Source organism: Aristolochia californica, unplaced genomic scaffold (genome assembly GCF_029961685.1).
Source record: "Aristolochia californica isolate CCGP_79_NKW_82.1479 unplaced genomic scaffold, dmAriCali1.0.hap1 SCAF_16, whole genome shotgun sequence".
In the NCBI taxonomy this organism is placed as follows: domain Eukaryota; kingdom Viridiplantae; phylum Streptophyta; class Magnoliopsida; order Piperales; family Aristolochiaceae; genus Aristolochia; species Aristolochia californica.
This window is the reverse complement of record NW_027181837.1, coordinates 733,061-760,149: the sequence shown is the minus strand read 5'-3', so window position 1 is coordinate 760,149 and position 27,089 is coordinate 733,061. Positions and strand designations below refer to the sequence as shown.

General features: G+C 34.8%; 2 protein-coding genes across 2 annotated transcripts; both read left to right on the top strand.

Moving 5' to 3' along the window:
* Positions 1-7,532: 7,532 nt before the first annotated feature.
* LOC137953474 (amino acid transporter AVT1B-like) lies at positions 7,533-11,863 on the top strand. The gene is made up of 11 exons (XM_068800889.1): positions 7,533-7,714; positions 9,356-9,573; positions 9,838-10,052; positions 10,171-10,194; positions 10,287-10,467; positions 10,550-10,769; positions 10,858-10,993; positions 11,088-11,253; positions 11,336-11,379; positions 11,609-11,671; positions 11,765-11,863. Exons 1-11 carry the CDS (start codon positions 7,533-7,535, stop codon positions 11,861-11,863), a joined length of 1,548 nt encoding a protein of 515 aa, XP_068656990.1.
* A 3,580-nt stretch (positions 11,864-15,443) lies between these two features.
* Positions 15,444-26,536, top strand: LOC137952819 (probable sphingolipid transporter spinster homolog 2). Its single transcript, XM_068799891.1, has 16 exons — positions 15,444-15,760; positions 18,748-18,879; positions 19,778-19,879; positions 20,710-20,814; positions 20,946-21,021; positions 21,237-21,311; positions 21,492-21,594; positions 21,685-21,750; positions 21,899-21,974; positions 22,539-22,636; positions 23,027-23,103; positions 23,393-23,506; positions 25,238-25,357; positions 25,601-25,729; positions 25,977-26,055; positions 26,144-26,536. Exons 1-16 carry the CDS (start codon positions 15,591-15,593, stop codon positions 26,266-26,268), a joined length of 1,647 nt encoding a protein of 548 aa, XP_068655992.1. The 5' UTR covers positions 15,444-15,590; the 3' UTR covers positions 26,269-26,536.
* The last annotated feature ends 553 nt before the right edge of the window (positions 26,537-27,089 follow it).

Sequence of the window (27,089 nt, the reverse complement as noted above, 5' to 3'; positions counted from 1 at the left end):
TCAAGATTGGTTGCATCCAACTTTTTATTTTGAGTAATAGTTACTATTTTCTTAAAAATATTATTTATTTTATTTTTAAATAATAATAAGATAAAATTCAAATAACATCTTGTAATAAATATATAATAAAAATTACTTTAGTTATTTAATTAATTAATAATTAAATAAAAATTCAAGTGGTGGAGAAGGGGACCACAGTTCCAACCTCCATCTCTCATCTTTTATTGGAAATCCTTGATAATTCACTTGGATGGGGACTCGTTGAAAGGGATTTGATGGGAACAAAAGATTCATGTCATTTATGACAACTCGACTCGCCTAACTCAAAATCCAATCCAACCTACTCAACTTCTAAATCATCGTTCAGTCTGTGAGAAGACCACACAAAGATATATGGGCCCGGTTGGATCATTAAGTCTTGGTCCATTAATATCTGAAGACCCATTTGGACTCTTTCCTTTTATTACCTTCCAAATCTCCCTTATAAATTGGATTAGCATTTTAAACAAGAATTAGGATGAACAAAAACAAGCTGGAGTGTTGGATTCCTTAAAAAGGGAGGGGCAAGGCAGTGATCTCTGAATGTCCTGCAAAAGATAATCTCGAAACAAAGATGATTACTACCTAAATAAGTAATTTAATGTATTATGAAAATATATTATTAAATTAATACATAAAATAAAATAAAATATTTCATTAATAAATTAAGATAGATTATAGTTTAGTCAAAATTAATACAATAATTATGTTTGATAATTAACTGGTGCAGTAATTAATTATAAAAAAGATAAATAAAAATTAAAAAATAACAATCATGAATATAATAAATAAATAAATATATAATTTATTAATAAAATAAGATATATTTTACGTTGTATAAATTAATAATATATTTCCACAAAATAAAAAACATTAGTTTAATTAAAGATAAAAAAATAAATAATTAAAAAATATTTACTTGATCAATTGCTTACTTTAACAATATTTTAATTGCCACTCTTAAATCACTAATTTAATATAGTAATAAAAAAATGAATATAATAATTAAAATATTTTATTAATAACATAACATAGATTTTATGTAGTTTAACTTAATAATATATTTCCTCAAAATAAAAAATTATTAGTTTAATTAATGATAAAAAATAATAATTAAACAAAAATACTTGCCCATTGCTTACTTTAATAATATTTAAATTCCCACTCTTAAATGATTAATTTAATATAGTAATTAAAATAATGAATATAATAAATAAATAAATATAATATTTTATTAATAACATAAGATAGATTTTTACTAGTATAAATTAATAATATATTCCCAAAAAATTAAAAATCAAATACCTAATGAAAGAACTTATAAAAGGAAAAATCATGGCATAATATTCCACCGGCTCAATTGTTCACAATCATCCATCTTTATACTTTGCCTTCACGAGGACGTACTAAGAAATTATGTAAAACCCTAAACAAATTCTCTTTAATTTGAACAAATTCAAAGGATACAACAGTCAAATGCTCTTTCATTAACATTATAATTATAAATATTTACAATGTAGCATTTTGTGGCTATGTACTTGTCTGTATGTTGCAGCCCAAGGTGTCAATGTTAATTAATATCTCTTATTTAAAAAAATTAAAATAGTACATTATGTGTTATTTATATCAACATGTGTAGATGGTGTTAACAATGCATACAATGATCTTAGTAGATCCTAGAAGTCAAAATCTTGAACTAAACAAAAATTATTGACTGCAAAAGACCAAAATTCCAACTTCAGTTTTATCTGGAGTCAAGATTGAAAATGACAAATTTTATTTGTTGAATTTGGAGTCTAGGTTGTTGAAAAAATGCATTAATTTTTATTTTTTGGTATTTAATTTTCACAATTTTCATACATAAGCAAGTGGCATCCCTTTATGAATGCCTAAGATTGATTCTAATATTAGGCTTTTAAGTGATAAAATGTAATTACAAAAGATAGAAATAAGACTCATGAGTAGTTAAGAGAGACTCACACGACTCCCATACTCAAAGAGAAATTTAATTCTACGAAGGGTGTAGACTTGACACCTAAGTTGACTCAAGTTCCTGATAAATTCTAGGGTTTAATCCATGGATATATTGGTTTGAGTAGAAGAAAAAGAAGAAAGAAGGAAGAAGAGGAGAAGATGAGAAGGAGAAGGCAAGAGCACAAGTTGAAGAGATAAACTTTAGGGTTAGGAGAACACGATTTTTTTTTCTTCCCCCTCTCTTTCTTATTTATATAGATGGGGCATGGATGCCCTAATGCATAAGAATAAAAAAGAACATTTAAACTAACTACTAATATTAGTTTATGTCACTCGTTCTCATAATTACATAGAATACCACTCAAACTACTTCAACAGTTCCCACTTAAACAAAGAGGTAGACCACTCAAACATACCTTGACTTGTGCCTATTCAACAAATATGAACTTTATTTCAAGTTCTTTTGGAGATAGAACACTAGGGTTTGACCTTTGTTTAGGTTAGTTAATCTTAGTGGTGATGTCAAGCCTACATTTCAAAATCTCATTGCTTCTGTAGTGGAATCTTAAGTTAGATATTCTATCGAAGATCTGCCTTAATTGGTAATTAAGAGAGAAATTTTGATAACAAGACCCTTTATGCATTGTGTTATAGGCTTGTTACTAATTTTTTCAAGCATTGTGCACTTTGGAAACCATGCCATTTCTATGTAAAAGATTAAAAAGGTTTAAAACATCTGTCTCTCAATTTACTCCCCTTTAGAGTTCTATTTAGGACAACACCAGGGAAGATTCTCCTCTATTTTCTCTTCTAGTCATTGGAAAGGAGAGAAATGGGTTATTAAATAGAAGGAAAAATAAATATTCTTAAACGATTAGACATTTGGATAGGCGTTAGTCTATACCTGATTAACTGATTAAGCAATTATAAAAGAGTGATTTTATAAAATATTTATTTGAGGGAATGTATGTTGACATAAAATATGATTTAAATGAATTTTCAAAGAATTTGTATAATATTATTTTAAGGAATTTTTAACATTTGAATGACAATGTTCTTAGGTTTCTATGCATATCATAAAATAATTTTTATGATTTTATCAAATTTTAAGTTGTTTTCTTATTAATTCCATTTATTTACTCAATTACATTTTGACCGTCCAATAAAAAGATAAATAAACGAAAACAACTTAGTTGATAAAAAAATAATATATTCTATCTATTTAGCACATGGGGTATCAAATATGAAAAACCATTTGGTGAGGAATAGTTATCTCAGTCATTTGAACATGATCAACGACTATCTCAGCCATCCAATCAAACGGTTTTCATAGCCGTCTGTTCACCGTTAATCCCCTCTCTTTTGTTAAAATAATATTTTAAGACGGGTAAAACTATCATCTTTTATCATAAAATGAACACAAGGGGTGATAATAATAACTTTTGAAAATTCATGAAATTAAAGTAATTTTCACATTTTTCAAACATTGCAAATACTTCTTGTTATATCATGTAGATCTTATACTCTATTTTGCAATACAATATAATGAATTTAAAAAACTTTTGGTTTCATGTATAGTGGCTAATATCTCACAATTTTTCTTGTCTACACTAAAGAAAGTCTGTTATATTCGTCTTTTGCTGGGGCATCAATTTTACCGATTTACCCAATTTTTCGTAATAAATAGAAGGAAAAATAAATATTCTTACACGATTAGACATTTGGTTAGTTTCACCCATTTAATAGTATGGAAATGGATAAGTGTTAATCTATAGCTGATTAACTGATACGGCATTCACACTAGCTGTCTTCCGAAATGATAATAATTCTGAGGAAGCTCGTAATTAATCGTTGCAGTTTATAAAAAGTCACGGCGCAATCAAAGGAACATGAGATTATAGCTTTACATTTTGTAAACTGTTGCTGTCTGTAAACTTTCCGGGATATCTTCTGGCCGTCTCCGAAGCTCGGGAATGGCTATTTGTTTTTGTTTTCTGTGACTGTGTATTTTAAGAATGGAGGAGCTTCAAAGATGTATTCAATAAAATGCAAACCCATCATCCTCAAACTGTAATCAACCCCAAGAACGAGCAAGTTCTTCTTGATAACTCAAACAACTCCCAACTATCCCACATGGTCCTCTCCAATGGCAACCATTTCTCCATTAATCCTATCCTCATTAAATAGCATTCAACGTGAAGGTCTAAAGAATAAACTGAAGGGCATCTAAGTTACTTGCTTCCCATCTCGTTTTCTAAAGATACGAGGAAGGAGATCCAAACCTTGATCGTTAATCAAGATCCCTGTTCCTTAACATTTGGGGTCAATGCTAATTGATGAATTCTTTACTGCAAACACGTTTTACATTAGTTTCTACTCTATTAATTACAAAGAACTATAACTTTTCTTATGCCTTCTTCTATTTGGCAAGTGCTTGCCCACTAGGCGTGTTGATTAAAAAAAGGTAGATTTACAAGCATTGAATATAATAATTTTTTTATAATCATCATTAGCTTGAGACCTGCCTAATTTTCCGACTGGTTGAGTCGATTTATTAACTTGAGCAAGTCTGATCAGATTTTAGATTGGGCAAGTTGAGTCAAAGGGAGGGATTCGACTCTTTTGTTCCGGCCAAATCCCTTGGATATTGATGTCCCAATTCGACTTGGTCGATCTGACTTGGATTTTCATGTGTCTAAGTCGGTTCCCTTGTCTTGGTTAGAAAACCCTTAAAACCCTAACAAACAAACAAAATGTTATTTTACGAACAAAAAAATAACTTAACGAACAAAGTAATAATTTTAAGAATTTTTAGGGTTTAATGTTTTATTGTTTTTAGGGTTTTAGGTTTACTGTTTTTAGGGTTTTTGGGGTTGTACATAATAATATAGTAAAAATTTTTTTAAAAAATACATAATAACATAGTAAAAAATTAAAATCTACACCATAAAAAACAAAATTAAGGAAAAATTAAGGGAAAAAAAACTTATAGAAGAACAACAAGAGCCAGTGGTGGCAAGGCAGCAATGGGTGGCAACAAGGACAGGGAGAAGAAAAAAAGGAAGAGAGAGAGGCAGAAACACATCGCCAATAGGGAAGGAACAAGTGAAAGCTTAGGGAGAATAGAGCCAGCAAGAAAAAAAAAAAAAAAACGTAGGTCAAATAAAAAAACTCGGAAAAAAATACCTCTGAAATGTAAATTTCTCACTTTTGCTAGGGGAGATTAAACTCTACCAGCGAATTGAGAAATTCACCAATGTGGACCTCTGGAGGGGGACCTCCCCCCAACGAATTTCCCATTTTGCTAGAGGAGTATAGCCTCTACCGATGAATTTTCACAATTCGTTTGCAGAGAGCTTGTGTATGCAGGCCTAGGAGAGGGACCTTCTTTCCCATTTTGTTGGGAAATTCGCTGGTAGAGAGAACTTTCCTGTATAAGCTTGGAGGGGTACCTCCCCCAGCGAATTCCTTATTTCGTTGGAGGATATGTGGTAGTGAAATAGTCCATTTCACTCGAAGAGGTTATTTTCAGAGGCAAGAAATTTTCCTGGGAAACCACTTTATGAAACTAAAAAACTGAAAAATAAAATTTTAAAAGTAAACAATAATACATAAAATAATTAAATTAAATTTTTTTAACAAAAACATAAACGATAAAATGGTGTTTATTTTTATCATAAAAGTAATAAAAATTAAATTACAAAATTTAAACTAGCAAGAAATGAAAGAAAGAAAGAAAACTCTAATAAGAAATAAAAAATTAAATCAGAAATGAAATAATATAATAAAATAATAAAAATTTATTTAAATTTTAAGAAAACTCAATAAATATAAAATAATTAAGTATATCAAATAAATACAAATATAATTAAATAACAACATAAATATTTATTTATTTATTTCTTTTCTTGTGCATTCATGATTGAAGTTCAATTGAGTTTATATTTTTATAAATATTTAATAATAAAATTATTATAATTAATTAGTATAATTTTTTTTACGAACGAAGAAGTTGAGTACACTCAGTTAGGGGTGGCATCAGACCGAGCCGGTTTGCAAGTGGCTCGAGCTCAACTCGGTTCCAGCTCAGTTTGATTCGATTTATCTGTATCTCTAACTGAGTTCAAGATCCAAATATAGGCTTGTTTGAGTTAACAAGCCGAACTCAACAGAACCATGGTTCGGTTAGAAAGCTCGAGAGTCGGCTCGTTAACTTAACAAAGGCTCGGGAGTCGGGACTTGGAGGCAGGAGTTGGGACCGGGAGCAAAGGGGGGGGGGATAAGCTGATGTGGTTGCCTCCGTCGTTGTCGACAGCTGCTCGTCGGCTGCCTCCACTGCTGTTCAGTTTGATTTCTTCCTCCCCTCATCTGCCTTCGTCGCTACTTCCGTCGCCGCCGCCTACATCGCAACTGTCAGCACCTTGCCGGCACAACTAGACCCTCCTGCCCCCCGCATCATCTTGGTGGAAAACCAAACACCTAAGTTAGGGGAGAAATAATTTTTCCAATTGCGCGGGAAGACATGTGCGATTTCGCACGTGCGAGATCAAGCACGTGAAAAAAAAAACTATTTCTTGAACTCCAGTTGTCTCTTCCTCATGGCTCTTAAAAAGACTCAAATTGTTTGAGGTACTCTCTTAATATTAACTCCACTCAAGTTTTTCAGAAGAACAGTTTGGTATTATTTCAGAACTGTTGGTGTATGAATCCATGCTCAGAAGAAAAAAACGGAAATGGGCATACGATTAAGTCGTCCAAAATCATTTTTCTTAAACTTTTTCTCTGTCTCCATGATCTGGTTTTCTAGTCCTTGAATCAGAACGATCTAATTGAGTACAAATGGACAAAACTAGCGTTGTTTTTCAAATGAATGTTTTTAAATGTTTTTGTGTTTGACTATTGAATAAATTTTATGCATAATTATGTAACTTTTATGAAAAAAAATTATGCATAAGATATATATATAATTTTATGCATGGTTAATATATAGAGGTTATATTCAATTTTAAGTAGAGGTTATGCCCAATTTTATGTAAAATATATGCATAATTTTATATATAATTTATTTAACTTATATTTTATGCAAAATTTTAAATATAGATTCGGAACTCCATTAAAATTAACTCTGGCTCGAGCTAAAATTTAAATATTTAAATAAGTTCGGCCGACCACCGTTACAGTCAATGTCATTTTCCTCTTGTTTTTTTTATAAAAAAGTCACTAATTCGCACATGCGGTTTTACGCAGCTAGTAGAATATTTGAATACTGAATATGAAATGGCTATTCAGGCGTGGTCCCCGATTGGGTCGCAGGATAGCCCGCCGGTGACTTTCAGCGCGTGTGCACGTTCCACGTGACATCTCATTCGACGAAAGTGAACCTTTATCCGGTGTAATAATTGACCTGTCGCACTGCTCCCGCTCTTGGACCTAGTATATATAGGAGGAGAGGGAAAAGCTCTCTGTATTCTCTACTCTGGTAGCCGCGTAGAGGTGGTGGTGCTCTCAGAAGCCAGCAAATGAAGCAGGAGGAAGAGACTGACCTTGTTTTCGACATGGATGACGAGGAAGGAGGTGCGAAGAGTGGCGGAGAAGAGAAGAGGGATGACGGAAGCGAGTCTGATAAGGCAATGTCTGAGAGACATTTATCGGAGCTTCTGGCCGACGAGCCTTACGGCACATCCTGGCCTCGGACGTTCAGGTACCTCTTCCATTCTCTGCCAAATGCACGTCTTCATCGATCTACCTCTTTTATTTTTAACGTACTAGTCTGTTGTCTGCGTCATTTTAACGAACTGATCGTCTTCATGTTATGCGCTCTGTTCATTAATCGATGCGGAGTTGCAGGACCTAGAGAGTCCTTGTCTGAACTTTAGCTGATACTCGATCGCTAATTGCCTGCTGCTACCTTTAATGTTTCGTGGTCTTTCTCTGATCTGTCATCTCCATGAGACAGATTAACAAACTTGAAAGCAGTCGCATGGGATGGACGAAGAAGACGGATAAGTAACTGAAAATGTTCAGGAAAATAACGCAGGATAGACGGATTACCTTCCCTATCAAAATTCACTGAAACAAAGATTTCTCCTGCTTCAAAAACTGGAGGCTGCTGCCCATTCACCCAAGCCTTTGCTCCTACTCTTTCACGTCCAACGTGATCCGATTTACTCGTCTGAATCAGTTTCCTTACTCCTCTCGCATATGCCTTTTTCTCGTTCCTGATGTGAGTCGTAAGTTAAGTCTCGCAAGTGGGAATTTCAAACTATATCGTTTTCCGGAGGAATATCTTCTTTATGTAAACAGGATCTCATTATCATTCTCTTGTGAATCCTTTCGGCTGAAATTATAATATTAACCCTACTAGGATTAGGGAGATGGTGGAAATCCGTCTTCATTAACTATTTAATCAAGCATTGATTCCTAGGAAGACGAAAATGGCCTGGATGTCTCAATCTTCGGAGCTGAAACTATATTTTAATCTGACAAAAAGTGAAAACCTTCCAACTTCAGAGAGCTGTCTTCCACACCAGGGACGACTAATCTAAACTTAGATTCGTTGTTAGCAAACCCTCCCATGTGCCCTTCTCTAAAAACATGTAAACATAGCCATTAATCATGATATTAAACTACTTTTTAATATTTTAAAACCAGGCCCGTGCTAAGTTGTTCAACTAGTTTTTTACAGAGACGAGGACCAAACGCTGCATAGTTTTCCATGATTTGTTAGAAGTTCTTTTGGGAGGCTTCATAACAAAAATATTTGAGGAAAACTATTTTCTTTTCCTTATTCATAGTCTTTATCCATTGATTCAATACCCACTTAATTTTTATCAAAATTTTAATTTTCTCTAAAAATTTGTCTCTCCCAGATGTTCTATCCAGTTAGCTACTGAAACATCTTATCATAAAAAACATAATGGCTAATTGAACTCAGCATGATCATAATAGTTTTCCCATATTTTTCTATCAAGAGATCAGAAGCAGACTGGGGAAGAGAAACTGATTTTCTCACCCACCTCCATTTTTCACTCCAACGACAGCGTATTTTCCCTATTTTTCTCTCAAGAGATAACTGTTCATTATGGCCCTTGCGTTTATGAGAAGCCTTGTTGAAAAAAGAGGCTTCTGTCAAGTATATAGTATAGATAGATAATTTGATTTCATATCAGTTTCTCATAAAAAAACTGTACTCTAATTTACTGTTAAAATGATTCAGATATGAAAACTTAATAAGGGCTATTTACTTTGTGTGTTTTTTTTTTTCGTCCGAAGATTTGGTTGGAAATTTCCAGTTGTCTAAGTTGAAAAGTATCCTTAAATTACTAAATGCTCGCTTTTTCAGGGAGACGAGTTTAACAATAAGTAATTCCTTCCGGTCGACTTCTCTACTCAAGACTGCTTCGAATCTTGGACTAGAATCAACACTCACTCTGCCTTTGATGTCTGCTACGGTTGATCATCTTCCCAAGGGGTTTTCGTTTGCAAGTGACGTCTGGAAGCATTCTTTTCCTGAATTAGAGAAGCCACAGAAGTGCTCTTATGCTCAATCTGTCTTTAATGGTGATCTTCGTATTCCCTCAAAAGAATTTCTGGATAAACTGCAGGAACAAAAATTTGCTATCAAATAATCAACAATTAACGAGGCTTAAAATTGCAGTAGAATTTGATTTCGCTTGAAAGGATAACACAGAAAAAGAAAAGGAGAGAGAGAGAGAGAGAGAGAGAAATCAACCGTAGAAGAACGTAAAAGTGCAGGCTTGCACAAATATGGGTGCAATACTTGTTTAAAGTTCTTAATCATCTGAGGAGATTATTTTGGTTCAGGCATCAATGTTATGTGCGGCGTGGGTTTGCTTTCTACGCCTTACGCAATCAAAGAAGGAGGATGGCTCGGCCTCTCCATTCTGTTTGCTTTCAGTTTGATCGCCTGGTACACGGGAATTCTACTGAAGAGATGCTTAGACAGTACCCCTGGCCTCCAAACTTACCCTGACATCGCAGAAGCTGCATTCGGCAATGTGGGTCGCATGGCTTTATCGGTATAGTCCCCAGTATCCTGCGAAGTCATTTAAATAAATTATTAGTCATCTTCTCCGACTTGATCGAGAAAAATGAAGCTGACGACCTAAACTATTTTTTTTTTTTTGTTGGATGCAGATACTTTTGTATCTGGAGCTCTATGTACGTTACTATACTAATTTTCCTTCTTCTTTCACTAGTCTTTGTTTCGAGTTCTTGGTTTGTTAGTGATACAGATCTTTGGTTACCCGCAGGCTGCGAGTGTGGAATTCGTAATTCTGATGGGCGAAAATCTCTCATCAGTTTTCCCCAACGTCCACCTCGCTTTTCTCGGAACTCATCTGAACTCCCTCCAGTTCTTTTCTGTACTGGCGACGCTTGCCGTTCTTCCGACCACTTGGCTGCGTAACCTCAGTTTCATGTCATACCTTTCAGGTACGAAATTTGATTCATTTGACAGCTTAACTTGTGAAACAAAAAACTGATAATTCAAAGGGGCATATTCTATGCACTGCAGCGGGTGGAGTGGTCGCTTCTTTGCTTGTGGTGGCGTGTTTGCTTTGGGTAGGCTTAGTCGATCAGATCGGATTTCATGCAAGCGGTACAGCCTTGGATATAGCAAACCTTCCGGTTGCACTCGGACTCTATGGCTTCTGTTACGCAGGGCACCCTCTTTTCCCAAACATTTATTTGTCTATGGAGAATCCAAGAGATTTTCCTTCAGTTCTTTTGCTCAGGTCTCCGCCCATCCTAATTCTTTTTCGGCTACTAAAAACCAAATCATTCCCTCGACTACTCTTTTAACTTTTTGATATCCAAACTCAGTTTTGTAGTTTGCACAGTACTCTACTCCGGGGTGGCGGTGACCGGATTTTTAATGTTCGGCAATGCGATTGAATCTCAGTTTACTCTGAACTTGCCTAATCGTCTCGTCGCATCAAAAATTGCAGTTTGGACAACGGTATGAGGGAAGGCCTGATGAATTGATTCAGGACTGATCAAATGAACCAGTGACTGACTGGTGATTTCTTTTTCTTGGCCATTTTCGAGGTTAGGTGGTGAATCCACTAACAAAATACGCATTAACAATCACTCCTGTAGCTATGAGTCTGGAAGAGCTCTTACCAGTGCACTGCGCCAAATCTCTTGGCATTGCATTTTTTATGAGAACGGTTTTGGTGGCGACAACATTGGGAGTGGCACTCACATTTCCTTTCTTCGGTTAGTATTATTTACTCAGATCTTCCGAGTAACAACTTCCATTTACATTTTGATTATAGATTTAAATGGTTTGCTCCTGCAGGGTTTGTTATGGCTTTAATTGGTTCATTCATTACCATGATCATAGTAAGTTCAATCTATCAAAAAAAAAAAAAACTCTTCATATATTGAATCGCTTTCCCACACTTTCGATTTACATGATATATACAAAATAGAGTACATAGAATCAGGATTCTCTCCTGTAATGTCTCAGAGGATAAATAAGAAAAAATCCTCATCTGATTTTTCTCGGATGATAAATCAGCTCTTAAGTGAAATCTACTGCTTGAACTTTTGTTCCTACATGCTTGCACAGGCTCTTATTTGCCCTTGCGCGAGCTATTTGAGACTAATGAGAGGAAGATTAAGTAAGATTCAGGTAATTGAGAACACTTTTTGTTAATAGAGTTTCAATAAAAAGATTCGAACTTCATTACCATCTCTTGTCCTCGTTTGTTTTCTCCTTTTCCAGGTTTCAGTTTGCTGTTTTATCATTCTCATTGGGATCGTATGTTCTTCCGTCGGCACATACTCTTCTATCATGAAAATAGCGGATAATATGCATCCATAGTGGAGAAGGAGTTTGCAGGCCCAATGCTTGGATTGTAATGGAGAATCACGATGTGTAGAAAATGATTTTATGTTCAAACCTGAGTTATTGATCAAAGAAGGATACGAGCCATTTCAGCAAGCATGCACTACAAGAAATTAGACTTCTACTCGTGAAAAAATTGCTAACAGAACATTCTCCAAGCAGAAAATTCGCTAGCAACATTTTCTGCTTGTTGGTGTATTACCACCGAGAGAGGTTTCTGCCAAAGAATTAAAAATTCATTGGCAGAGTCGAAACCTCTTCTAGTAAAATTTAAAATTTACACAAGCTAGAATTTTGTATCTCCAATTTCGTTGATTTCACTAACGTTCTGAGGGACTCTTCTGATGTTCATCCCTTGCCAGCAACATTCTTAATCTCACTTGCAGAGATGCAACCTCTACCAATATATTCTTAATTTCACTGGTAATGAGGGAATCATTTTTAATATTATTTTTATTTTATTTTTTAAAAAATTTCTATGTTTAATAAATAAATTTATCAAAATTTTAAAAAAATGAATAAAAACTAAAAATATATAAAAATTTCCCAATTTTTTTTACAAATTATACAAAAAATCAAAATATAAAAAATCTATCAATAATAAAAATGAAAAATTATACTCCATCAATAGGAGGATCTGGGGGTGGTTGACTCTGTGTTTGCATATGCTGAAAGAACCATCACATATTCATCTCTAAGTTATTCATCTTATGATCCTGCTCCTCAACACGTTGTTTACACTTCCCAATATGATGCTCATGCTCCTAAGTATGACACTCAGACTCCTCAACACAATGTTGTACATTTCTCTTTACTCCTGAGTTTAGGACAATGCCTCCTTAGTTTTTCGCAGCTCCTTCTCTATACATGTGGTCAACTTAAACAAAGATGGTCGAGCTATCTTGGGTAGAGACGATTGAAACAAACCCAACCTCTTAACATAGCTAAGCTTAGTTACATGAACCTGATGCACTCTCACCAACCTCCTATGCCTCTCGTACCAACCATTGTAGTTTCTCTTTTGAATAATAATGTAAGTCAATTATAAACGCTTTTATTTAAAATAATTAATTATTTATAAGAAAGTATACACATATTGTTCTTCAGATTCATCAATCCATCCATACTCGAACTAATGAGTAATCCAAAATTCTCAATATCAAAGCAATATATACCTTATACATTTAGAAGAACATGTACATGTAAATATATTATATTAGTAATACATTTGAAAGAAAATATATTCCAATTTTAATATATATCACCTCATCTCTGATACGTATAACAGACTTTCGACCCCTGAAACACATTCAACATACAACCATTGCCAGTGCTCGATGGAAACCCCTCTATAAGGAGTGGACAGTGTTGTAGGGTAACTTCCACACTCTCTATGTCAAGTGTACATAACAGTTTGGTGCTTTCAAAATGCAACACCCAATGTAGAATGCATGACAGTTTGTGTTGTTGCATTATTACTCATATCAACATCAAACTTTTCTATAACATAACATTGTAAGCTAGAAAAAACTTAAGAGAAATATTTAATCGAGTAATTTATAATATTTATCTCAAGATAAGGATAGACACAAGCTAACTGGGAATAGGCTCCGAACTGTTCCACCTTCACTTCCATATGAGCCCTTAGGATATAGCTCACGTAATGAGTAAAAAGTTGATAAATGATCTTGATGCCCTCCTATGCGAATCTCAAAACTTCACTCAAATTCTTTTATTGAGTTCTCTCATCAAATCATCAATTCTGGAGCCTTTACTTGGGCCTCGTGATTTACTCATCTACGAGGAAACGAATGGAGATGATGTGAGGAGGCAATGGTGTGGATGTATTTATATACACAAAACATAAATTATTGTATGAAAAACTATAATTAAGGGTAATAATAATTAATTAAATTTCATACTCTATGTTTTTGTGACATGATCATCCCTTCAATTAACTCACTATCATGCATCTCATATGGTAGTTGCATTGAATCCATCTCCTCGAATGATGGGTGACATAAGATTGGTGGTAGCCTAGGTTGACAAGGGGGTATGAAATTAGATGAAACTGTATATGAAATATTTTTATAACATTAATAGTGTTATTTCTAATAAAAGAATAACACTAACAATGCTTTGAATAATTATTTTTAAAAAAACTAACGTTGTAGACCCATAAAATAAATGTTCAAATTCATTATCGTCTAACAACATTATATATCTTCATTTCTTTCCTCCCCCTCTTTGTCAACCTTTTCTTTTTCTTCTCTTGTTTCATCTTGTCTACATCATAGTTGTCCTCTACCTCAACTTTGTCTTCTTTGTTTATATCCTCTACATTGCCTTCATCCTCAACCATTGATATACTGATACGATCTGGAAGAACATCTGACATTGTCAATGGGCCAACATCATTGTCCACTTAATAAACTTGGAGATTAACATTTGATATCTCCTGTTAGTAAGTAGTTATTTCATCAGGTGTGGATAATTATTGTTCTAACATATTAAAGATAATTTTCATAATGACACTTGGAACTATACGCCATGAACCACCATTTTTTTGGTCTTCCATATAACTCACCTGTTCGGTTTGAAATGCTAATGTAAAAGAGTCATCATTACACCAAGTTCGTGAGATATTAACACCTATACTTGAGTTAGTTTTTTAAGTCCAGATCAAAACACAATAAGTTAAATTGACTTGGTCCTTCCATTGGGTCTCTATACCTGTAAAATCATAGAGTAGTACGAAATCAATTAACCTCATTGGCTTAAGTGGTTTAACGGCTAAATCACTTTGACCCTCCACGAGCTAGGTAGGGAAGATATTCTTCTCACATGCGATGTTGTAAGGGAAGGGCTCCTCCCTTAATTGAAGAAAAAAAATGGGAAGAGAGGAGTGGTCACTCATGGTCAATAACCATGTTGGGTGATTTAAATAACATTAGGTGTATTCAACATCTAGTCATATTTAAAAAGACAAACAGAATCAATTGTCTCAATGTTCAAATTTTGATTGAATTTAGTACTTTCTCGTGGGATTTGTGTTTTTATAGAGCCTAGAGCTAATTGCTAGCTTGGTTTTAACAAAATGGACGAATGGAGAAGCATTTTTCAAACTCCGGTAATCTTTATCTTATCCTCACTCCATCGCTTCAGGGTTCAAATTTCAGATAAGTTACCCTTCACTGGTGATATTCACTTAGATTTTTATAGTTTAACCTCTAGGCAGTTTGAACTTGGAAGGATACCGGTAACGTTTATCATCCCCGAAAAGCAAGGCCAGCAATGGACGTCTAATCAGCCCAAAGTCGTCATCGTGATCATCCCTGTCATTCAAAGTGAGAAGATTGGATATTTAGAGTGCGTTGGTCGATGATGCAGCAAAAAAATCAGATCCTCTAACGATTCATTATTCGATTTGGCTCCCGATATCTCGCAAGCAAACAGTGCCGGCTCTTGGTACAAAAATGGATGCGTACCGGATCTTTGGACTTCCATCCAAGTCGATGAGAAAGAAATACCAGACGCGGAAACAGTGAGGCAAAGTGAACCGGATCAAAACCACCTCGCCTGAATAAGACAAGACAGCAGCTCAACGACCATTCCAAGTAGGAGCGAAGCGTCAAAGGCCAACTATCTTTTTTATTTTATAATTAAAATCTTCAAACGGACGTTGAAGCTTTGACACTTCTAAATGGGCACGGAAGAAAAGACATCTTCTTCGGAAGCTCTTTCCCCAAGCCAAGTAGAAGATAATAAACCTTCCTTAGAAGCTCCTGCGACGCTTTTACCTGTCGAGACCGACATGGGGAGAGGTCCGGCGCAAAACCCCAACTCAAAGCCCTCCTGGTTCACGCCTAAGAGGTAGTACTGGATTTCTCTGTATTTTTTAATTTCGTATTCCAGTCCCTGTTTTGTGGTCGAAGTGGATATAAAGGGCTCCTTCCGTGTCTCTTTCTCTGCATGTCTTCTTTTCTGTTCGAATGCTGAGTAAGGGTCGGTTGTTTAAGATTTTGCCAAAATTTGGAGTCGTTCCCATAAAATTATGATTTCGGTGGGAAAGCCATTGATGTAAGGAATTTACCAACTGCTAAGATATGGATGAAAGCGTGAATTTTAGGTTTTTCATAAATGCTAATACCATGGATGATGCACTCAAGTGTTGGATGCATTTACTGATTTTCACTACAAAAAAAAAAAAAAGTACTCAAACAGTTGGGTAGACTATGGAAGTTGATATTATTCAGATATGTCGTTGTTGGCCGATCCCAAGAGCAAATTTTATAGTTGATTTTCATGGAGCGGATCTCAGCAAGAAAGGCATCACGGTTGCACATCTGCATTGACACCTAAAACAATAAAATGCTACTGACAAACACCAGTAAACTTGTAACCTTCTGACTGCTGAAAGTTTGATGCCAGTTGTGAGTTGACAATGGTAAAATAAGTTAAATTAAGTTTTTTGATTGTGTAAATAATGCAACCAAAGTTTTTTATGATTAAATATTGAAGGTCTGATTGTGGACTTTGAGTTGCTGGATTTGGTGACTCTACTCATTGATTGATAATGATGAGGTGGTGACCTTAAGCCAAAAGTACCCGTGGTAGCTACTAGTTGAAAGGAATCACGAATACATGGATTTTTTTTTCTGTTAGTCATATTTTGAACTCCCAGTCTTGCTAGAGGTCTTATTCCCAAATTCTGAGAGCAGTGAGGCAGATGGTCAAATTGGACACTTTTTTATCACTTTTTTTTTTTAATTATTAGGTCTATATGGTGATGTGTGTTTCCTGTCTATTGTTTGAATATAGACTACAGAATACTGATATGCATGTACCAGTTGAAGTTTATAACTTACCAACTAACTGCATGTTAAGCTTGTATTCTGCATCATATATTGATCAAATTCCAAATTTAAGGCCCTTTAAATACTTTACTTTATTCCTAATAGAAAATTTTAGATGAACATGTGGAGAGGCAAAGTATATATTTCTTATGCCATCATCTCAGATGAATATGATATATGTGTAGTAATATATGTAAGAATCTTTCATTACCAAGGAATAGATTTTCCCGAAGGGCCATAAAGGTGTTATCTAGAGCCACCAAATAGGGGTATCTTAATTTAGCATCTTTTATGGGTGTGTGTTGATTTCATTAAAAAAAAAAAAACTGAGTGAGACCTTTCACAAGAATCTTGACCGTGATGATCATTTGTCTTTTTTCACTAAGTTCCAACTTAGTTTTGTGAAGTCCAAGGCCCATCCCAAAATGACTAGCCAACTTAGGAAACCTCTTTCCCGACTAATCTTAAGATATTTTACTCACTAATCCATGTGAGACTGTTCCTTAACACTCCTCCTCACGTGTAGGCCCTCTTTTGTGGCTCTACAAGTGGATGATTTAGGTGTAGGCCCTCTTTTGTGGCTCTACAAGTGGATGATTTAGGTGTGGGCCCTTTTTTGTGGCTCTACAAATGGATAATTTAGGTGTAGGCCCACATATGAGTACCTACTCTAATACCATGTTGAATTTATGGAAAAGAAAAAAACTTCATTAACTTGATGTAATCTAGTACATGAACCCTTATTTATAATAGAGGAAATTAGGATTAAACTACCCTACAACCAAACTCTAACACTTAAAGATAAGTCCTAGCATAATTAAATAAATCAAGATAAATAGAAGACTAACATAACTAAAACACCTTTAAACTAAGACTTTTCTATGAGACTCCTGTAAAACTCCACCATATTAATTTTGGCTTTGTGAGAGTTGTGTAAGAACATTCCATATCTTCTCTTCAACAAGTTTCATTTTTTTTATTAAAGGCGATCTTATTAAGAGAGAGAACAAAGAGAAACAAAAACGGGGGAGCTAACCCTTAACAACAAGGGATTGCAAGGAGGCTCCCTATTTGGCAAGAACATTGGCCACGGAATTAGCTGATCTCGGGATGTGAAACAAAAAACAATAAAAAAGCTAACAATTTTAATAATTTCAAAAAAAGTGTCCCAGTGACGCCATGGAGGCGTTGAGGATCGCTCACACCAACTAATCACCACCTTAGAATCTCCCTCGGTGTGAACGGAGTCCATTGAGGAGGCCGTGGAGCTCGGCCGTTGTGGAGTCCACAATACCAAGAGGGCCAACAAAGGAGACAATCTGATTGCCCAGAGAGTCACAAACAACTCAGCTGAAGCCAGCCTTCCCGGAGTTGCGGAGAGAGGAACCATCAAAGTTTAAAGGACACCGGCTGTCGGCGGGGTCCACTCGGTTATAGTTCTTAGGTTTATTTATGTTCACTGTCCTTTCACTTACCCTTGGTAGTATTTTTGTTCTTTTGCTGTTTAGCATCATGCTAGCAGTGCAGCAGTTATCACTAAATTTAAAATATTAATACTTGTGAAGGAAGGGGGAAAAGTTTTTGCTTTCCCTTGATCATTGTAGGAGTTTTCATCTTATAAAGAAGCCAAAAGTTGCTAGATTTATCTGCATTATGGTCAACCTTTTTTTTAAAAGCAGGGATCTAAAGTATGTCGAAAATTTACTTTTTCTTAGTCGTTTCACCAACTGGATGATACTAGCACCTACAGAATCGGGTGATTGCAAGATTTGGGATGTCTGTTATGGTAGAACCAGTTGTATACATGATTTTATTCTGTGCTGCCGCTTGCTTGGTGATTAGTTCATAAGGATTCCTTGCATCTCAGGCTTAATGACTTGCATTGATGTTTATCTTCAGCACAGTAACTGCATCCAATTTTTCAGATCTGGTTCTTCTTCTGCAGAAATTCACTTTTTTATTTCCTTGATATTTTAAATAATTCTTGTAATATTGTCTTCACAGGTTGCTGGTCATGTTTTGCACTATTAACATGTTAAATTATGTTGACCGGGGAGCAATAGCCAGCAATGGTGTGAATGGAAGTCGCAGAACATGTACTGATAGTGGTATATGCAGTTCGGGCAGTGGAATTCAGTAAGATATTTATGGGTTTTGTAATGTGTTGGTAAAATAGTATGGAACTAGATTTAATAATTTTAAATTATTTGGTATGGAGAATAGCAAAATAAGATTTGGAGTTCCTTTATTTAAAAAATAAAAATATAAGATTTTGGACTATCTGGTGAATGTGTTACTTGATCTTTCATAAATTTGTGTTTTCTGATTAAGGCCTATTGAGCTTCTATTTTCACCAAATAGAGCAGTAAAACTTTTTGTTTGATGTTTCAAAATTTTGAAAAATGGAACACAAAAATTTTAAGTTGTTTATTCTTGTATCTTGCCACCATTGAACAAGAAAGAATTTGTATTGTTCACTTATACAAAGAAGTTGAACTGCAGTGATAACTATTTCTACCTTACTTTGTAAGGGGGTGGCCTGCCTAATCTTGTTTTTGTTTCTGGTTTAATGAATTCATCACTTTCTCAAAAAATAAAAAAAATAAAAAACTATTTCTGCCTTATTTTGTCCTCCTTATTGTTTTACTCTGTTGAAATTAGAAGAGCATTTCTATTGCCAAGCGACTTTTAAGCAATTCTGTTTTTCCTTTTCATTCTGACTTTGTTATATGTTATGTATAAGTAGTTTTAGCAGTTTAACTGTAACAAATTGAACACAGTACCATGGGTTTAGTTTTGCTTGTATTATTAAGACTGGAGTTATAGAAAAGACAAAAACTAGAGTGAAGTTGTAAAAAAGTTGCCTGTTTTCCCTATGAAAAAAAAGCTATCTCCAATAGTGCCTTTTACCTACATTTTTAAAGAATGGAAGGGGTAATGAAATTACAGAGTAAATATGTATACTGTTCTTTAGTAAACACAGATACCAGTTTTTTTGTTTATTTTCTTCTTATCATTTCATTATTTTGCTTAGGGGAGATTTTAACTTGAACAATTTCAAAGATGGTGTTCTGTCATCTGCATTTATGGTTGGACTCCTGGTGGCTTCACCTATATTTGCATCATTGGCAAAGACGTAAGTGCAAATCCCTTCCCCTCCCCTCTCCTCCTCTTCCATCCGTTTGTAACATGATTTTATTTTGATCATATTCTTTGTGATAACATTTGCTTGTTCTTTAAAAAAATTGGAAAAAAATCTGCTTAGTCTTCTATTTAATTCAAAAGGCTCTTAAAAGATTTACATCCTTATGGTTCTCTGGACAGATAATCTCTTTAGTTTGATGTAGACAATACATGACAATATGCTTGAGTTGTTAATTTTTCTAAAGGATGAAGCAAAGAGGTAAAGAAGGAAATGGAGCAAAAAGGGGTTTCGGATGAAGCAAAGAGGTAAAGAAGGAAATGGAGCAAAAAGGGGTTTCAGAGTCATGAAGGCAGAGTTTTCTGCAATTCACAGAAGCAGCAGGATATAGAATCTTAGCTCCCGGAAGGGTTCATACTGTCTATTTAATCAATAAATGTCGCAAGAACCATCTTGCTAGTTTTAGCAAGTCTGAAAGGTTGATTCATAATTTATTTGGAGTGCTACTGTGGAAATTCAAAGTCAGAAGTTGAAGATCTGGAGTTGATAACATGAGGAGTCTATGTTGTAACCATTTTCCTAATTAGTCTTAAAGTATTTGTGGCAAGAATCATATATTTGTACTACAAAAAATTCTTCTTTTAGTCCAGCATGAGTCATCAAACGGGTAATATACTGTGTTTCTTTCCCTTTAAAATAACTGAAGGAAACTGATATAAGGATTTAGAAACTTGACGGCACATCTGTTTGGTCGTAACTCAACATTGGAAGGACTTTTTGTTATGTTTCCTTATTTATGCTTCTCTATTTCATTTGTTTTGCAGCCACAATCCATTTAGGCTTATTGGGGTTGGATTATCAGTCTGGACTTTAGCAGTAGCTGGTTGTGGTTGTTCATTTGACTTTTGGTCCATTGCAATATGCCGCATGTAAGTTGCTCACAGATACTACTGCCAATAAAACACTTGTTTTTGCCTTCTGCAGATTTTTCATTTGCTTTGAACACATTCTTTATTAGCCATTAGACATAGAAGCATTAACATCCTGTTGTCCTTTCAAGGCTGGTTGGCTTTGGAGAAGCTTCATTTATAAGTCTTGCGGCTCCATTTATTGATGACAATGCACCTGAAACTCAGGTTCTTTTTTGCCTTGTTTTATTTAGTTTTCTGTTGTCATTACATATATGGCATAGAGGTCCTCAGTGCCTTTATGTGTGTTAGTGTTCCTTATTATATTGCATTATCATCCACTTTCATTGTTGTCAGAATAAAAGAAAAACTCTATTTTCCATTCCATTTTATTTATTCTGTATTCAACTTTTTTATTATCATGTGTTCTGTCTCATTGCCAGAAAACAGCTTGGCTTGGAATATTCTACATGTGTATACCAACCGGGGTGGCATTGGGTTATGTTTATGGAGGATTGGTATGGTTTTAATCTTGTGCTATATTGGCATCTGATAAAGTATTTCTTATGATGTTTCTTTCCTAATGAATAATAAATGAGGATGTTATCATTTGTGTGCATTTGATCATTTGACTGTGATAAAATTATTTCCCTTACAAATACTCAAGTGAAAATTCATTTTTTTCCCATACTATTTAGGTTGGAGGTCATCTTAATTGGCGATATGCATTTTGGGGAGAGGCAATTCTGATGCTTCCATTTGTCATTCTTGGCTTTTCGATTAAGCCTTTGCAGTTGAAAGGTGTCCATTGCTGGCTCTTTGTGCTTGCACTAAATAAAGACAATTTTTATCTTGGGTCTATTTTTCTAATTTTGTGATCTTGTCATGTAGGTTTTGCTTCATCTGGGTCAAAAATAGTGCTGGAACCTGTGGAGAGTGGTGTTACAGAAGTTCAAGGTGCTGTTTAAAAAGTTCTTTTATTTGTTTCTTTGGTAAAGGCACTGCTGAAGCTCTATATATCGTTTGAATATAGCAAGGAAGCCTTGCTGACTTGGTGCTTCATGGCACATGACTACAGTAACTGTTAATGGTTCTTTGGTAACAGATGCTGATATACCTAAGGACACAACTGATGGTGGAAGAGAAGAATCAAGTGATACAGTCTCAAAGGAGAATTTAGTGTAAGTAGAAGCGTATTTGCCCATTTTCATGCCTTTGAAGCCAAATATCATGCACCTGGATGATTATTGTTTCGTTGGGATCAAATTCTATGTTGAACCGAATCAACTCCCCTACTGCTATACCTGATATGAAACAAATGTTCCAATAGAATGTTTTCTATAAAAAGTTTATAACTGATAATTTACTGTTTGAAGTTATTCGGTAGGTAATTAAGATTTCGTTTTACAGGGTTTAGATTCTGTGCAAAAGATTTTGGTAAGATAAAAGTATGAAGAAGAAATGAACATCGGAATGAGAGGATCTTTAGAGGAAGGGAGCAAGAAAAGAGGGAAGCAAGAGAGAAGAAAAATGGGAGAAAGAGAGTCAGCAGAAAAGAATAGAATAGAATAGAAAAAAGCAAAAGAACATCTAACCTAACATAACTATCCTTTGAAGTATATTCAAGGGGCATGAGTTCCCTTTCAGTGATTTCCATGCTGAGTTTCTTTAAATGTGTTGATGCTGAATGTACATGGTGATATTCATGGTTAACAGCTTGTTTTCTTTTCCTTTCTTCTTTGCAGTTCGAAGAGTGTCAAAAATTTTAGGAATCAAGTCTCAAGTTTTTGGAAAGACATGAAGTTTCTCTTGCTTGAGAGGGTTTATGTTGTAAATGTTTTAGGTATTTGTCCAAATCACATCTTCCATAAAGATGCAAATTGATTAAATAAGTTGACTATTTATTTCTTGTTCTTGTGAATTGGGCTATTGGTTCACTGACCGGGCATTTACCTTATGTTCTCTATTCTTTTAAGGAAATTCTTCTCTTTCTTAAAAAGTCTTTACCTTATTTATTGAAAATTCAAATGTTTGGTCCACTGCCAACTTATGAAGTGAATTTGTCTCGCATTGCATTTTCTGTTATTTTCCGATAGTTTATCTGTGCTGCTGTTATACCATTTGTTCTAGTTTATTTCTGATGCTTGTATTCCCTTCAGGACCCTGCTTGTTTTGTTTTTTTAGTGCAGCTTAATTTTTACCATTATAAAAAAAGTAATGTAGTTGTTTCCAGGCTACATTGCATACAACTTTGTCATTGGAGCTTATTCCTACTGGGGACCTAAAGCTGGTTATAGCATCTACCACATGGTAAACTTATCTTTACCTAATTTGCGTCTCTTGAAATCTAAAACTCAAATATTTCTTATATGCCAATTGAAAAAGTATAGGTATCTCATGCTCCATTTCAAAAAAAAAAAAAACTTAACATTTATTTTGTTTTCTCTAGTTCTATTTTTCTTGCCTTCAACAATCATTCTGGAATCTGTATCAGTTAACTTCCTAAGACATATTTGAGTCATAGCAATATATCTTGTATCTGAGGGCTTTGCTTTCCAGAAATTTTGCAAAGTTTTTAGTTAACAATGTCTTTGGGCAGAGTAACGCTGATATGATGTTTGGAGGAATTACAATTGTGTGTGGCATCATTGGAACGTTGTCTGGTGGTTACATTCTTGATCGCGTGAAGTCTACTATCACCAACGCTTTTAAGGTACGTCGGTAAGCTTTGAAATTTTTGCTTTACTTACAATTACAATTAGGATAAAAAAGTATTAACCAACGTAATGGTGCTTTCTGATGCAAAAATTGTAGGGTCTTTTGACCAGATTAATGACCAAAAAAATGATTATATATGTCTTTTGACCAGATTAATTACAAAACAAAAATGGTCTTCTATTATATATACATAATAATTATTCCCTTTCTTTTCCACTTGGAAATTTTTAAAAAAAAATCTACTTATTTTCTGTAATTTTTACTTATTAGAGATTCTGGGTCCACCTTTTTTAAAGTCTTCTTGAATCTTCAGTTGTTAAAAGATGATGTTTGATGGTATTGCCTTGCCAATTCAAAATTAAGTTATAGTTTTTATCTTATTTTCAAAATGTGAGTTTGTTCCAAATTGCATACGAGAAATAAACTTGAAGTGATCATGTATCAACTGGATCTTATATTATTCTATTTCTGATTTTCCAAGAAAATCCCAATACAACTCCTTATCCAACTTCCATTTAAAAAATTAAACACCAGGATTTCTTGAAGCTCAGAGGTAACACTTGTCATCCACAATACCCCTATCTTCATATTTTTGAAACAGCAAGTCCCGTTTTATTTTCATAGCTGTTTGAGAGATCTGCTACTCTGTTTGATATGTTATTATGTCTTCTTTCTTGCAACTATTTTTATGTTTTATTTTTTATAATGTTTCTCCTTTATGTGCAAGACTTTTATTTGAACGAAGTCTTCGACAGAGTCCAACTTCTTATCTCAATCACACGACTTGATTTTTCTCTTCTTTAGTTTTATTAAAATCTATTTTTTTAGTTTTTTTAGGTTATTGTCTTATTCTGTTTCAAGATATCTTTTATGTTCTGATCATTCGGCCACCCTAAATCTCTCTGTGATTATATATTTTTGTAAGTTTATCCCATGCATAGGATGGGTCCTTTTGCTTGTTAGATGAGAAATTCAGTCTTAACAAAGCTACTTCTCTAGCCATTCCCTTTATCTTGGCCTTTACTAAATCTGGAACAAAAGGCAATGGAGCAAATGGGCAAGGGGGTTTTGGGCAACGGCAGGTGGGGAAGGAGGTCCGGTCCTCCCCATCGTCAAATCAGGGGCTCCTTTCTGCCGGCACCAGAAAAGGATGGGGAGGAGCAGCAGAACCCTCCTTTCTGCAATCCAAAGACCCCCCACCCTCTCTAATGCCATGCAGAAGCTCCAGCAGAAGAAGGGGAAAGGGGCATCGCTCTCCCCCCTCACCCCCGCTATAATACCTGTTTAGGGACATCATTTCGGTTGAACCGATGGTCAAACTGGATCGAACCAGACCTAGTAACCTCACTGGGTCAATACCGAGACAGTTTTTATGACATTGATTTATGGATCTTGAATAGTTTCTTTTGCCCAGATTCATAATAACAACCTAGCCAACTGTTCACAGGCCACAGAGGTTGGTAGCCATGAGAGATTTGGCCTACTTTAAGTTCAAAGTTTGTAAAGCATAGACGCCACCTCCTGATCAAATTCTCCTCCATGTAGGATGCCACTATTTTCTAAAGTTGTACCTCAAACATGAAAAATATCGTTTTTTTTACTTGATTTTCAATAATTGCTCACTTATTTCCTAGTTTACTAGTTAATCATGGTTTTAAAGTAGTTTGCATGTTTTACATATTCGTTCCTTCACAGAAAATGTTTAGCTTGAGTTGGGTTTTTGCAGCTACTTTCGGCAGCATCACTTTTGGGGGCAATTTTCTGCTTCAGCGCTTTTTGCTCAAAGAACTTGTATATCTTCATTGTTCTGTTCTCATTAGGTGAACTATGTGTGTTTGCCACGCAGGTACTACCATAAGTTTCTCATTAAAATTCCTGCTAATCTTTTGCCCCACTGTGATTGTCATTTTCTTTGGAGCACGAGCATTTCCTCTGCATTTGCCTGATCATCTCTAGTTCTGATGATGGATGGCACAGCAGGCTACGTGAAGTTTTACCATTTTGCTACACTATGCACTAGTTTCTTTTGAAAATCCTTTTAAGGAATTTGTAAGATGCTTTGGCATGTAATGTGTTCATTTTCTTGCAGGCACCAGTAAATTTTGTTTGTCTTCATTGTGTTAAACCTGGCTTGAGAGCGCTATCTATTGCTATGTCTACTGTCGCAATCCACATATTTGGTGATGTGCCTTCATCTCCTCTGGTTGGGGTTCTCCAGGTCTGCATATCCGCTCATATTTTAGTTTCAATCAATTAAGGAACCCAAGATGCATATAATCCAGTGGTGGTTATTTTAATTATTTTACTGCTATTGATTTCTCTTTTACTTTTTTTTTTCTTTGAAAGGTTTAGTAAGTCTGTAGCTACATTTTGGGTTCTCCTCGGAAACCAGTTGCATTTTATAACATTTACTGTTAGATTGTTAAGTTTTTCTTTCTTTGATGGCTCTCTGCTGGAAACTACAGGATTACATTAACAACTGGAGGAAAACAGCTTTGGTTCTCACATCGGTTTTCTTCGTAGCATCTGCAATATGGTTTGCAGGTTCGTTTGAACAGATTTCTAGTCATTATGAGCAGAACTGCAAATGAACGTTAAACCTCTGATTTTTCCGTTGTGATTTGTTTGGCAGGGATTTTTCTTCGCAGTGTAGACCGGTTTAATGAAGAGGATGAAAGTAGTGTTGTCACAGCTGAAAGATCAAATATGATGCCTTTGCTAGATGGAAATACAACCCAAGGACCAGAACCAGTTTGAAATTGTAAATTATTGGATTTCAATCTGTTCATTCATAACTACTCTCAGGCAGATCACGTCTTGTTGAGCTGTAAATTTCAGTGCAGTACTTATCTCAAGTTGGCGGCCAGAAAAGAGACCTCAAATTTGGAAAAAGGAAGGGGAAAAAAAAAACCATAAATCAGGTATGTTGATTAGAAGGTCCCTTTTTGCCTTTCTGGCCTGTCTGATGCATATTAGTCAATATGGACCCAACTGAGGTAATTGAAATGTTCTTGCGTTCTCAACATCAGAACTGGGAAATGGTAACGGGATTAGTTGCTGAGTAATTTTTTTATAATATATTTAAATAGAACATATACCTAAATAGATAATTAACCAAAATAAACATGGTTATTATCCTTATAAGTGGGATAATTAATTATAAAAATGGGATAATTAAAATAAAATAAATGATTAAATATTTTTTTAATAATATTTTAATTACCAGTTTTACATTTCTAATAGCCGAAAAATAGGTTTTAATAAACCTAAAATAAAAATGGGATAATTAAACCAAAATAATTGATCATATGTTTGATTTAATAATATTGTAATTATTATTATTAAATCACTAATATAATATAGTAATTAATAAAATAAATATATGGAGCGGCGGCAAGCAACTGCGACAGAGGCCGAGTGGGAGAAGAGAGCGAGACATGTCCCGAATGATTCATGTGAATAATTTGCAAAATTGGGTTGAAACATGATTCCTCGATTTTTGTTTGAGAAAATTACTTGGTGTGATTCAAATGACAAGGCGTTCATTCACCTCTAACGACCTAATCGAATAAACGGAG

Excerpts from the sequence above, each read along its gene's own strand:
- LOC137953474 (XM_068800889.1), top strand. The coding sequence starts at position 7,533 with ATGAAGCAGGAGGAAGAGACTGACCTTGTTTTCGACATGGATGACGAG. Across the intron at positions 10,468-10,549 it reads TTTCATGTCATACCTTTCAG|CGGGTGGAGTGGTCGCTTCT; the intron begins GTACGAAATTTG and ends TATGCACTGCAG. Across the intron at positions 11,672-11,764 it reads GAAGATTAAGTAAGATTCAG|GTTTCAGTTTGCTGTTTTAT; the intron begins GTAATTGAGAAC and ends CTCCTTTTCCAG.
- LOC137952819 (XM_068799891.1), top strand. The coding sequence starts at position 15,591 with ATGGGCACGGAAGAAAAGACATCTTCTTCGGAAGCTCTTTCCCCAAGC. Across the intron at positions 15,761-18,747 it reads TCCTGGTTCACGCCTAAGAG|GTTGCTGGTCATGTTTTGCA; the intron begins GTAGTACTGGAT and ends TTGTCTTCACAG. Across the intron at positions 21,312-21,491 it reads GTTATGTTTATGGAGGATTG|GTTGGAGGTCATCTTAATTG; the intron begins GTATGGTTTTAA and ends CATACTATTTAG.